The sequence below is a fragment of the Bos javanicus genome, chromosome 7 (genome assembly GCF_032452875.1).
Source record: "Bos javanicus breed banteng chromosome 7, ARS-OSU_banteng_1.0, whole genome shotgun sequence".
Taxonomy (NCBI): domain Eukaryota; kingdom Metazoa; phylum Chordata; class Mammalia; order Artiodactyla; family Bovidae; genus Bos; species Bos javanicus.
The window spans coordinates 73,356,984-73,371,492 of NC_083874.1; the positions used below are offsets into that span (position 1 = coordinate 73,356,984).

The following is a 14,509-nucleotide window of genomic DNA, read 5'->3' on the forward strand; positions in this document are numbered from 1 at the left end:
TGGCAGATCTGAAGAGACACCTTCTGTCACTGGTGATATAGTATATAAATTGCTAAAGCATCTCTTGTCCCCAGGAAAGCCTCTCTTTGCATGCCTGTGTGTGCACCAAAGAGTTAAACAGCGCTGGAAAGACACCACGCATGTGTTAATTCCTTCTGCAGCAGCACGCATCGCTTCCACTTTGACCTCATAGTTAATCTGCGTGATGGTTAATCACGCAGAGACTCGAGTATTTCTTTTAAACACATACACACCCCCCCAGCACACATACATACTTGCTGCCCTCTAAAAGAAAAATCAAAGCAAAGCAAACAAATAAACAAACATAAAACGATGGACCTGGGAGAGTATGTGTGAATGGTGGGGGGACATGAATATGTGTAAGAGTGTGCCCGCGTTTCTCATTCTCTTATTTGTCTCCTATGCGTCTCTCCCTGTACCCTCCCCCTGCCTCAATTATGTTATTCCCCTAGACTTGAAAGCTGCTCCCTGAGCTGATGCTTTGATGGTATCTGCAAGCGTTTGTGCTGATGTTATTTCTGCCCCCTGAATATTAATTCCCGAAGCTGGTAGCAATACGGCTCCCCAGTGACGGACCTACTAGAGGCAGGTGGGGGGAGCCACCATCAGATCATAAGCATAATAATAATACAAAGGGGAGGGATTCTTCTGCAACCTAGAGGCTAGAGGCAGGGGAGGGAAAAAAAAAAAAAAACGATGAGTTTGACAAATATATGGAGCACAGGAAGCTCAGTCTACTCGACTCCTGTATTTTCACAGAAAATGACGCTGTGGATTCTGCTCCTGCTATCGCTCTACCCGGGGTAAGATATGCCCTTTTCGGGGTTGTTTTGTTTCACAGAGGTGGGGGAAGGGGTGGGGACCGAGGAACTAGGGAGACCACCCAGATTTAAAAGACTCTTCTGGGATTTGGGGCTTTGTTATTTAGGAGAATGTGAATATGTGGGGCAGGAAAAGGAGGGAGAGAAAAGGAAGGTCATTTTCATTTATTTATTTATTTAATGGGTTTTATTTCTTTCTTTTAGAATGGAAAAGCTAACGCCATAAAGACTTTGCGTTTGGGGAGTAGCATTTTGATAGTACTGCAATCTGATGTCTAGGTGGGCTGTGCTGATACATGCTGGCATTTGAGGCCATGTTGGAGGCGTTTGGGTGGGGGGTCTGGAAGAGAAAACTACAAATGGGGTCCTGGCGTATACCCGGCAGATGTGTGTGTGTGTGTGTGTGTGTGTGTGTGTGTGTATGGGTTGGGGGATGGGTTCTGCTCCTGTGACCAAAGTATCTCTTGTTTCTGCACCTGAGCATTCTTAAGATGAGTGAGCCAGGTTTTCTATCCAGCCCCATTGACCTGGCAGCAGACTCCCTGGTGGGGTAACATGGTTCAGCACCAGGGACAGCAGTCCTGTCAGGGCCAAAGGAAAAGAAGCTTGTCTAATCCCATAAGACAACTTTATATTTACATAGGACATTGTCATAGTAAGACAGAATGCCGATGGAGCAAAGGAGCACTAATGATGTCTGGGGACCCTGCTTTGATTATCCTCTCCCCCTCCTTGAGATAAGAGGGGCATTGTTGGGCATGGGGTGGAGAATGTAGTTAATGCATGGAGGGATATAGGTCTGGAAAAGAGTTGGCTTTGCTGTAGTGTTGAAAAATATGCTGAGCCAGGTAAATGTGATGCCTAATTGGGAAGTTAGGCATTAATGTCTTAGAGCCTTATTACATTGAATGGAAAAGATGGGAAAAGATTGTGTTGTGAAGTGTTTTGCACCTAATTTTTTTTTTTTAACTTCTTTGCACCAAAGATATCAAGGAAATATCCCTTCACAAATAGTTCATCATTTATCCACCCACAAAAACAACCCCCCTGACTCAACACACACCATCAGGATTTCCAGCCAGAGCCAAAGGCAGGTTAGAGGTCTATTGTACTTATATTAGTTGCACTCTGCTTTACTGTCACTTTGAGACAAAACTCAAAAAAAGAAAAACTAGCTATAGAAGAAGCCAAGCCATTGCCTAAGGTTTTCCTGGGAGTTGACACTGCTATGTAGTAGTTGTAATGAAGGGAGATAAAAGAGATGAAGGTGAAAATATTTTTTTATTTTATTGAAAAGCTAACTTTGCTGGTCCTGCATCCTTTGGAGTAGAGAATCAGAGGAAAAGATTTCAGTAAAAAGGAGACCCAAGCAAAACAAGGAGTGAAAGTCTCTCTTGGGAGTTTGCAAGTAAAGAGAAGGGCCTGCTTAATCTACCAGTACTTTTCATACCTTCCCGCATTACATTAAAAATTGAATGCATATTCTTTAAGAGTGTCAGATTAAGTAGCTTTCTCAGAAGAGGGCCTTTTACTTAAGATAGTTTAGGTGTTATGCATTTTAGTGGCATACTGGAAAAACAATGTTTTTAATTAAAAATTACACACATTTTACTATTTAATGTAGTATGTAACCTTTAATTTGTTTCAGAAATTGGGGAATTTAGTTACTTGTTGATAGAAAAACATCATTCTCATGTTCCTACCATTTATGAAACCTGTGGATTAAAATACACTTTCCTTCCCACACACTTAGATTCATTTTAGTAAGCAACTTTATACTTAAATAGATTAGTACATTTTTATGTATTTTATCTCCAAGGGACTTATTTTAACCAAAAACATGCAATTTTATTATTTGTAAGAGTATCAAATTTAAGATGTCTTCTTATAGCAACAGTCCTACCTTCTCAAATATTATATAAAAACTAATATTAGGGATATATTTTAATTTTCAATTCCTAGCATGGTATCTAGATGAGCTTTATAAGTAGCTCTAAATAATGGGAGTTATGTGTCAAGAAAACTCTTCAATAGGAGGATTTTCACATTTTCTCTGTAATGACAGAGAATGGAGTCACTGTAGTTTGGTGCAGAGAATGTGATCAGAGTTTCAGTTTGTTGCAATCCCATAAAAAGAAAAAAAAAAAAAAGCCATTTGAATGGCTGAATAGAACTGAATGAAAATAGTAGCTTTGATCTCTGAAGCTGATCCTGAAGGACAGCAAGTGACTAGTAAAATGTGAGTTTCTAGGAGAAATTTAAAAAAGGCTTTTTGGGTAAACAGTGGTAGTAGAATCAGAAAGTTGAAGGAATATTTTAAAAAATTAACAACTTTTTATTTATATAACTTCAAAGAAAAATGTCCCTCGTTAAAATTGACTAAATTAATTAGATTGTGTGGGAATATGAGTCATTGGCATGAGGATGTTTATAGCTAATATCTCTTATGTGGGGGATAGTTAATTTCTGAAACCCAAAACTATCTAAACTGTCACATATCTTTTATACAATGCTATCATATGAGTCATCTGGGAAACTTTCTAAACTTGTATGATTCTTGAACCAAACAAGCTTGCTATTCCCTACCTTTCCAAATTTTCCACTTCGCCTTATTAGAAAAGAAAAATCAAAATCACTTCCTCAGCATATTTACTTGCTTAGTTATAGATATAACATTTCAAGTAGTGTCTACCCTGAGACAAACATACATCTGTAAAAAAAAAAAAAGAGAGAGAGAAATATTTATCACTCAGTATTTCCCAGGATCCAGCTGCCTACTACCTTCTAGACAAAACGTAGGCAGAAATTTAAAAATCAGCTTTTAATTTAGTTACATAAATGCATCTGATATCTTAGACTCAGTTTAGAATAATCTCCTCAAGATAATTGAATTACAAACTATTTAGCAATAGAGGCCTCTGTGCTACACATTTTAAAATTTGCATCATATCAACAAGAATTTCTCTTCAAACTGGAAGAATGTAGGACTGAGTTTAGAGATTTTATCTTTGTTGTAAATATTATTTTGCTAGGACTGTGACTAGAATAACTTCCTAGTAATTCCAAGACAGACTTTCCACAATTTAAGTACAAATAGGCTTTACCAGGGCTTCCCTGATAGTTCAGTTGGTAAAGAATCCACCTGCAAGCAGGAGACCCCAGTTCGATCCTGAGTCGGGAAGATCCCCTGGAGAAGGGAAAGGCTACCCACTCCAGTATTCTGGCCTGGAGAACACTACCAAGTGACTTTCACAGGCTTTACTGAAATGACATAATACTTGTTGAAGAGATGCAGAATTTGCCAACCCAAAATATGCCTCTTCGGCATAAGGATTATTTTAGGCTTATTATTTTTAACAAACAGCAGATACAGGTGTGAAGCTTAAAACTGAGTGGAAGTTACCTTTTGTAAGAGGCATTCAAATAACAAAAATCTCCATTTTTATGAGTATCTCCATCCCTCTACCAGAAAGAAGAGTTTGGCTAAATATCTAGAAACTTACCAGTGGTGAAGGCAGAGATTTGAATCTGCCTAACAATCATCCCCTTGTTGACAATGCTTTACTCAATAACTGCCCTTAACTGGCTCCCCCTGCTCACAACATCTTCTTTTGTCTTTAACCAGACACTGTATGTAAGGAGGTGGCCTGGGCTATTTGAAGGACTTAGCTTTCCTGGGTATCTCCTATGTGTACAGAAAGTATACATGTTATTACATTTCTGTTTGCTTTTTTTTTTCTTTTCTCTTGTGAATCTTATTAATGCAATGATGTCTCAACCAAGAATCTACAAGTGTAGAAGGAAAATTATTTTCCTCCCCTACATGACTGTCCAAAGTACTTCTGCTAAAATCAAAGACCTTGGAAGACTGGCAAAAACTTTATAGTTAGTGCATTTCAGAAACTGTTTGACCATCACAGGTGTCCAAACAATTTAAGTGCTTAAAGATACAGGATTTCAGTTGTGGTGGGCACATTTCTTATTCAGGCAATTATGAAAGAAAGAATTCATCCTCCTGCTACTGGTTATAAGAAATCCACGTGGGTTATAAAAGACCTATGTGACTTCTTCAAAGTCAGAAACCAAATAGTAACAATGTAACATCAAGTTCAGATTTTCCAATCTACTTGTGTCATGTGTATACATACAATAAACCAGATTTTACACATAAATATTAATATATAATATAGATTTTAATGAACATATACAAAGTTGTGCAACCTATTTCAATGTATAAAATATATTTATTTTATATCATGTGTGTGTATATACACACACACACACACACAATTTTACTAACATTTGTTAAGTAGTTTTTGTGAAGCACATTTGACTTGGAAACCAAGATTATAGAGACTTTAGACTTGCTTAAAAGCAACAGATAATTAGAAGTAACAAAATAATGATTAAGCATGTATGTGGATAGAAATAGAGATTTATAATGATAAATGTGTACATTTGTATACATTTCACACCATCCTGGGGTTCGTTGCTGTGTCGCTTGGTGGGAGTTTTCCAGGAACCAGGGAGTGGCTCTCACTCCAGTTAATACCACTAATTTCCCCCTACCCTTCTCCTCCCCTCCCCAGCACTGCTAGTAGCAGTGAGTTGATGTGAGTTCCACGCATGACCTGCCAACTGCGTTGATGCAACTGGAGCTTTCTCCTTTCTGTGGCTGCCAGCACTCACCACTTACTTATCATCTCATCACTTTGCCCCAGACCCCTTGTCCTGAAGCAGGATCTCAGAAGGCCTGTCACCTCCCTGCCTTGTCTCTTGGGCCATAGCCACTCTGACCTTGATGTGTCCTTTGCTAAATATGACTTTTCTGTATAAATAAAAGGTGATTTGGCATGTTCTTTCCAAAAATATTTTAGAATTATATGTTCATACATGATAGTGATAACTGGTTTCATTTTGTATCTGTCACTATTTTCCAAATTTTGTTTTCTGTTTTGCTTTTTTCTTCTGATTTTTTTCATCAGGTTCATTTGCTCAGTACTGCTTACTTATAAGTGTATTTAACTGATCAATTTTAATTTTTATAAGTATCTGATTCTACCATCATACAGTAGAAGCTAGTATGGATATACATTATATTAGCCCAGTAAATAAAGATTGAATTTACCTAGTAGTGTGGCTTGAGGTCCTCAGTCTGCATCAGTCACTCCATTTTTAAATTTATCTTGCATTTTTGATTGAAAGCTCTAAAAGATATGCTTAGAAATAATCCAGTATTCAGTTATTTTATTAGTTTAATAACATACTAAATAATATTATTTAATACCTGGGAAAACTGTTTAGAAAGCATATTTTCTTAATGGTTATGTGTAACTAAAGCATAGTTTAATCTGGTAATTCAGTCATTACCCAGAAAGTTAACCACTCTTTTTCATCCCATTTTCAAAAAAACTTTGTCTTCTATTGAGAAAATTTACAGGATGACTTGTTGAATGTTGTTGGATAGTTTTCCTACAAAAATTATATATTGAGGCAACCATACTGAATATGAAAGTAGAAAAAAATGTTGCTGCTTCAATATCTGGATATCTTTATCTTCAGTGTATAGATATTTAAAGTTAACAGTTTTAATCACCTCAGTCATACAAGCAACAGCTTGATTAACTTCTTTGGTATGTGAAAACTTAAAGTGCTTTTTTCATTTCTAGAGGAAAACAATTTACACTTTCCAGATATTGGGGCTTTTTTTCCTGAGACTGTTGGTGTGCACACTTTTTCTCCTTCTGTAGCTTTGTAAGTTAGATGAGGAAAATAATATTTTACTTTTTTGACTTTTGAAAACAAGTCATGGAATAGTTCTGAAAATAGTCCAACTCTTCCTGAATTTTGGTGGTGGAGTAGGGGTTAAGATTTCCCCAGTCATATATTTCTAGAGCAATACACCACACCATTCACCTACAGTCTTCCTTTTTCTCTGTAAAAATAAGAAAAATACTTGGATTGTTTTGAGGTGTAAAAGACTTCTCCAGTTTGCTTCACTGGGAAGGTTATTTCCTATTCATTTCTTCTGTATTCTAGAGAATATGTATCTTTTAAAAGGAAAAAAAAAAAACACTTTTAAGTTACATATTAGTGATTTAGGGTAAAAATAAAATTTAACTCCAAATCACATTAATCCCTACAGTATAAAATAAGAGGGCAAATATGGTAATAATTCTATATTATTATGAAATCATTATGTAACTCTCAAGACAAAGTGCTATGTAAATGCTAATAAGTAGTCCTGATATTACATTCTCTACTCATTTATAAAGAAAACCATATAAAAAAAAAAGAAAACCATATGAATACCAAATAAGTAATAGTGTAGAAAACAAAAGATGCTTTTTAAGCCAAGGTCCTTTGTAATAATTGAAACCCTGCCATGAACACAAGTATCGTAGTAGAACCAAAGTCTATGTAGTGAGATAGATAAATAGCAAGTTCTATAATTTATTTAGGCACATTTAAATTACATGGCCAAAACAAACTGAATATAACTTGTCAATATAACCTTGGTAGAAAGAAATAAATGACTTATTTGTGTTCTTTTGTGCAGGTTAACAGTCCCTTTTTATAAATTGCTTTTGCAAACACATTTGAGATACAATAAGTAAGGGAAAAACTCTAGATATAAACTATAGAATTGACTAGTATTTCAGCTAGTTCTATGCTAGTAACGGTATATAACTATATAATTTATAAATTGCTTTTGAAAACACATTTGAGATACAATAAGTAAGGGAAAAACTCTAGATATAAACTATAGAAGTGACTAGTATTTCAGCTAGTTCTATGCTAGTAACGGTATATAACTATTATGGGGTAGCAAAAGCCATAATTCTGTCCTCATGGAGTTTGCAGTCTCATGGGTGGCAGGCAATGATCAAAGTTTTACTAATTTTACCTTAGATAAATACTACACAGCAAAGTCATATGGTGCTATGAGAGACTATGACAGTTTTCTAACTGGTGAAAGCATAGGACAGAGAAATTAAGTTAGGGCCACAAACTAGCTAAAACTGATCTACAATCATCTAATTTGTTGGTTTTAATATTTCAACATCCTTTTCTTTGTTATAATAGTTATTGCTGTGTTTTTTTTTTTTTTTAACCTCAGTTGAAGAGGTTTTTTTTCACTTAAAAATGAGTGGTATTTTTTGGAAGAAAAGTGGTGAAAATTTTTTAATGTTCTAAAAACAATTTCTTTTTTTACTATTTAAAAGTTATGTAGTAGACTAGAACTATATTAAGGATAATTAAATAATGTAATACATCATATGTGACATTATTTTAACACAAACTAAATTTACCAATCAATGGCCAGTTGAAAGGCTTATGCTCTACTCACCCCCATCCAGTAAATAGGTCTTCAAGTTACATATGCGTGAAAGTAGATTTATTATCCTACCACTGCCTCCAGCTGAGGCATCTTCCCTGATTCTTTGTCAACCCAATATAGTCAACTATGTCAAAAAGGGAAAAACAGACACACACACACAACTGTCTTAAATATAAATACCTGTTGAGCATCAATTAATTTCAGAGTTGGATACAATATGATAAAAAATAGAGTTTTGAAGATTTTAAAATTATGTGCAAAATGTACTGTGTATGACCTTTAAAAATATGTGCAGAAGGAGACTGTGAGGCATGCAGGATTTGAGTTCGCAGACCAGGAATTGAACTTGGGCCATGGCAGTGAAAGCCCAGAATCCTAACTACTAAGCCACCAGGGAACTCCCTCAAGTTACTTTTCAATAATAAGAAACTATAATCTTTCAGCAAGAGAATAGATTGCTGAAATTATTAACATAATTCCAAGGAATTATGTTAATAAATTATCAATTTTTAAAATCTATTTTACCTATTTTATTCTAGTATCTCCTCCTTTCACCTAAGTCCAGGAGTGGGATTGCTAGTCATATGGTAGTTTTATTTTTAATTTTTAAAGGAACCTCCATACTGTTTTCCGTAGTAGCTGAACCAACTTACATTCCCATCAACAGTGTAGAATGGTTCCCTTTTCTCCACACCCTCCCCAGCATTTATTGTTAGATTTTTTGATGATGGCCATTCTGACTGGTGTGAAGTGGTACCTCATTATAGTTTTGATTTGCATTTTTCTAGTAATTAGCAATGTTGAGCATCTTTTCACATGCCTCTTGGCCATCTGCATGTCTTCTTTGGAGAAATGTCTATTTAGGTTTTCTGCCTATATTTTAATTGGATTGTTTGTTTTTTTGATATTGAGCTGCATGAACTGTTTGTAAATTTTGAAGATTATCCCTTGTCAGTTGCATCCTTTGCAAATATTTTCTCTCATTCCATGGGTTGTCTTTTTGTTTTGCTTATGGTTTCTTTTGCTATGCAAAAGCTTTTGAGTTTAATTAGGTCCCATTTGTTTTGTTTTGTTTTTTCCTTCATTACTCTAGGAGATAGATTGAAAAAGATATTACTGCAGTTTATGTCAGAATGTTCTGCCTATGTTTTCCTCTAAGAGTTTTATAGTGTCCAGCCTTACACTCAGGTCTTTAATCCATTTTGAGTTTATTTTTGTGTATGGTATAATTTATAAACTAAATTATTTCAGGGAAGTCCCTTAACCCTATAACTACCACTTGTTTAATATCTGTAAGATATTTAATTATATTGATATATTGTGATAGGTGATGTTCACCCCTAATAATTGGGAGAGTGAATGGTAACAGAAATATAGTCATGTTTAGATGCTATTAATTTAAACATCTTTCATTGTAAGCCTTCTATTATGAAATGATACTTAAAATATGGTTGAATTTCTCTGTAACTGATTTATTGAACATGCTGGAATTACATAGCTATGGTCTAGAAATTATGTTTCTTTTTAAACATCATCTGTTGAATCTACCCCTCCCCGCCCCAACACCACATCTGGACAATATATATCCAATGTCAAAACTTTCCATTCATTTTAGAGTTTGTAATCTCATTTTCAGGTATTAAATTCATCTAAATTGATCCTTCAATCTCTCACTCACTTTAATTTTTTCTTTTTTATTTTTTCTGTTCTCTCATCAGGCCTGACTTAAGATTTCTGCAGCCCACCTATTACATCATGTTCTAAAGGCTCCCCCTCTTTTTATTATGCTGCTTTTGGCTTTTTTCAAGATTAGGGTCGAGGTAGGAAGGACGGTTACATTTGCAGAAAGATCTTACTGTACTTTCTGGGTGAAAGAGGCCTGCATACTGAGTCATTCTTTCATGGGGGAGTTGGATGGGTTCTGTGAAGCTAACCCTCTTCCTCCTTCCTCCCCCTGGGAACCTTGAGAATTGCACTATTCCCTGACATGGGTCATGCTGTAGGGACTTGATGTTTCATGACAGTCCTTCGCTCCACTCCAAAAATACATCCACTCTGACTTTATACTAGCATTTTATTACTAGAGTTGCACTATAAACTCTAAATAAACAGCACAATTCCAGCATGACTATTTTTCTGGCATCCATTTAGCTCAGGAAGAATGAATGAATGAAAAACAGACTCTGAAAAATTACTTGTCAGCTTCTGAAAGTAATGGTGTTTTTCTGACTCAGATTCACTATAGGGATTGTTCAAACCAGCTTATCTTCTTTAGACTTTTTCAGGAAAGAATCAAGCCACATTAGTCACTTAGGCTGCTTAAACTATAGAGACCACAGGCCAAATTTTGCTAAGAATTCTCTGTCTACCCTGTGCTGAAACAGCATTAAGAAGTAAATAATGCAAGTTTTCTGTTTTGGGTAGAGATAGCGTTATCTCTGTTAGTCTTCGCTAACTTCATCTATGAGTGAGTTTCTTGACTTTGTTTTCCACTTGCCTTGAGGGAGAGGTGGAACATATGTCACTGTGAGGAGGGAATATGAAACTGCTGTAGCTCTTTCTGCAGTTAGGCCAACAACCTTATTCCATAAGAACTGCTCTCTCGTTGAATCTTTTAACTTCCATTATATGGTCCCAAACTGGGTGAAGGAAAAAGAATGCAGGAGTGGTTTTTGGCTTTCTCTAGCAAGTTCTGCCTCTTCTTGGGAATCCATCACATTGGTGTTAAATGAGAACATAACATTTCTCATTTTTTCTCAGTTCTGTTATGATAATTTTTTAAGTATTTAAGAAAGTATATTTAGTATTATGTTCCCTATTTGATTCATTTCTTCCTGATATCCACTACTTTATTCACCTTCTTCACATCTTTGCTCAAATATTGCCTTCTCAATGCCTACACTGATCATTCAGTGCACTATTGCAAATGTCCATCAATCCTATATTCACAACTCCAGTTCTCTTCTATGTTTCACCTTTCCTTAGTATTTACAGTCTTCAGTAATTAGAAAATTTTTGTATTATGACACCTACTGATTTATTATTTTAATTTTTTACTTTCTGTCTCACTCAGCTAGAATCCAGGATGGACGAGAACAGAGATGCTGTTTTGTCCTCTGCTATACTCCAGACTGTTAGAAAAGTGCCTTGCTTCTGATAAATGTTCAGTAATTACTGTTTCATGGGATCACAAAGAGTCGGACACGACTGAGCGACTGAACTAGAACTGGAAAAGTGAAAGTTAAGTCACTTAGTCGTGTCCGACTCTTTGCAACCCCGTGGACTGTAACCCACCAGACTCCTCCATCCATGGGATTTTCCAGGCAAGAGTACTGGAATGAGTTGCCATTTCCTTCTCCAGGGGATCTTCCCGACCCAGGGATTGAACCCGGGTCTCCCTCATTGGAGGCAGATGCTTTAACCTCTGAGCCACCAGGAAACTGGAATTACTGTTTAATGAATTTAATAATAATAATGGCATCTCCCTTTCCCTGAAATTTATCTTCTTTTTAAAAAATCTTTTCATCTTTTCCATAGCACCTAAGTCCAGCGTACATGGCTGGTGACCAAAACAAAAGAGCAAGTCCTACAGTGTAGTGCAGTCTGTAAGAGCATAAGCCATGGACCTGCACTTGCCTAGTATTCATATTTCTACCCTTGACATTCACTACGTGATGACCCTCAGTAAATTTACTTAACTTCATTCATCCTTAGTCTCTTTGTATAAAAACAAAAAAGACAATAATTCCCCTTAAGCTTATTTTGAGTAGTAATTGACATAATACATTGAACATGGTAAGCATCTCTTATATGTTGTTATTGTTTTTACTACTACAGGGTCATTATTTATTTCCTGGGATATCCCAAGAGGCACAAGTAGCCTCTCCACCCCTACTAAACTTTGAACTTGGAAAAAGTACAGGAGAGGGGTTTTTTGATAAAAATTCTGTAATTCTCTATTCCCCTGTCTTAATTTGTATAAGATGAGAAAATTGAATAAAGCTCCCTAAGTTTCTGGAATGACAATACTGTTCATTCATTTTAGATCCATATTATATATAATAAAATGTCTATTATGCATGGGCCAAGTCCCAATAACAATGAAATATGTGCTGACACATAGGCCTTCTTCCTGAAGACAGTTTCTTTAACTATATGCAAAGAAGAGAGAGCTGATGTTTTTCTATTCAAGTTTTTGACTGATTCCCTATTTTTTTTTGCGTGTCCCTTATGGATCTGATAACAGAGTAAAATCCAACTCCATCTGTCCCCTAGGTTACTGCATCAGCCATCTAATGGACCTTTCTGATGCCAGTTTTTTGCCTTCTGATTCATTCTCCATACAGCAGAGAAACTTTTTTCCTAACAATTATTTTCCTAAATACAGATGTAATTTAGATTCAATGAACTATTAAGAATTTAAGAGTAGAGTTAAATTTTCTCAAATGTATGCAACTAGGAAAACCACCACCCATATGTACACATACATATTAGTTTTCAATATAATGAACATAAAAACAAATCAAGCTCTCAAGCACTATGTTAAATGCAGAATGAAAATAAATGCAAAGTAGACAAATTTCCTCCTTCTTGCCTCGTGCCTTCTTGCTATAAATAGTTATTGCATTCCTAATGCTTGTTTAGCATGTACTAGGGATTGGAGATTAAAATGGAATAACAGACATCTTCATAATCCTCTTAGACATTGCAGTCTAGGAACAGGCAGATAGTAAATAAACAACTTTCAAATTGTGATAAATGTTGCATAACTAAAAGGTGTGATGTGGTGAAAAAAGAAACAATCTATATTAGAAAACTCATGGAAGTCCTATCTGAGTAACAGATAAGAAGTTGAGATTGTAAGCATATTAAAAAAAATTTAGCCATGAAAAGATTGAAGAGAAGCCCTTTCTTATTATAGGTAACAGCAGGTTCAAGGGCCTTGAATAGAGGAAAAATTTGGTGTGGGTCAGGAAATAAAATATAGCCCACATGTATAGAGGACAGTGATCATGGATGAAGAGGTCAGGATATAGGATTTGGGAGGCAGAAGGCTACTTTGTATGGTGTAGTCTTGTGGCCATAGTGAATATTTTAAATTCAGGAAAATACTTCATATAATAATACCATCAGTTTTGTTCTTATGGAAGAAGTGTGCCTCTATGATTTGGGGAATGGTGAGGGTTGCAGTTTGCCTAATAATTTTAAGTTGCTTGGCAATTAACTAAACTGTTTACCTATAGCTTCCTTAGAATTATATATAGTGTTGCTGTATATAATTCTACATTGTTGCTACATCTTGCTACATTGTTGCTACATTGTTGCTACATTGCTACATCTTGCTACATTGTTGCTACATCTTGCTGCAAAATCTTAGCAGGAAAAAAAAACTATTGATTCTGCTATTATATCAATTATTTAAAACATGGTCATTTTTTTGGCATCATTATGAATGCCATAAAATTATGGCACTATGAAATGATTTATATTTAACTTGTGTGTTTAAACATATATTTTTATAAAGATAAATGTTTTGCATCTAAAAAATGGAAAAGATAGTTTAATTCCAAATTAATAGCTTTTCTGGTGAGCAGTTATTGGCCTGAATGATTTTTAAATTTTAACAGATTCTCACAGGGAACATTAACAAATGTACATTTATTCCCATCCATAAAATATATTATTGAACTTCATCTACATAAAATAGAACCACAGAAGGTAATACTTCTTAGAGCTTGAAAGATATACAAAAATCTACACATCAAATAAGAAAAAGAAAAACTGCCATTTTATTAATAAAAAGTTTCCTTTTCCCCAGGAGATTTTTTAGTGCTTAGACTCACTTACCTCACACTTTAGGAAATTTCACAAAAGTTTCATGTCAATGAATATTTTGAAAAATTCAGTGATTTACTTTACAGCATAATAGTTTTATTTTTTAGTTAACATACAGACAGCAAACTGACCTGTATCAGTGTACAGTTGTATGAATTTTAACACACATGTAAATTCTTATAATTCAGTATCCCAAATCAGGCTGCTGAACAGTTCTACCAGCAGCCACAAAAGTTCCTCCTGTAACCCCTTGTAGCCACATCCTTACCCCACTCTTAACTCCTGGAAACAACTACTACTTCATCACTGTAGTTTTCCTTTTCAGGAATGTCATATGTGTAGATTCAGCATACTGCCTTTGAGAGTCAGCTCAGTTACTGTGGTGTCAGTAAGCACATGAACAGAAGTCCCACATTACCTTGAGATAAATGCGAGCTAAGACCATGATGTGGTAACACTACATACCAACCAGAATGGGTAAAACAAAAGC

The 14,509-nt window shown here is 35.4% G+C and overlaps 1 protein-coding gene across 2 annotated transcripts in view; it reads left to right on the forward strand.

Annotated features, from left to right (window-relative positions):
- The first annotated feature begins 260 nt into the window (after positions 1–260).
- The window catches only part of GABRG2 (gamma-aminobutyric acid type A receptor subunit gamma2), a 130,328-nt gene continuing 116,079 nt past the window's right edge, over positions 261–14,509 (forward strand). Inside the window, exon 1 of one of the 2 annotated variants that reach the window (XM_061424256.1) lies at positions 261–824. In XM_061424256.1, the coding sequence (XP_061280240.1) occupies positions 718–824 (107 nt within the window). In that variant the 5' untranslated portion in view covers positions 261–717. The remainder of the gene's footprint in view (positions 825–14,509) is intronic. The other variant, XM_061424257.1, reaches the window with a different exon arrangement.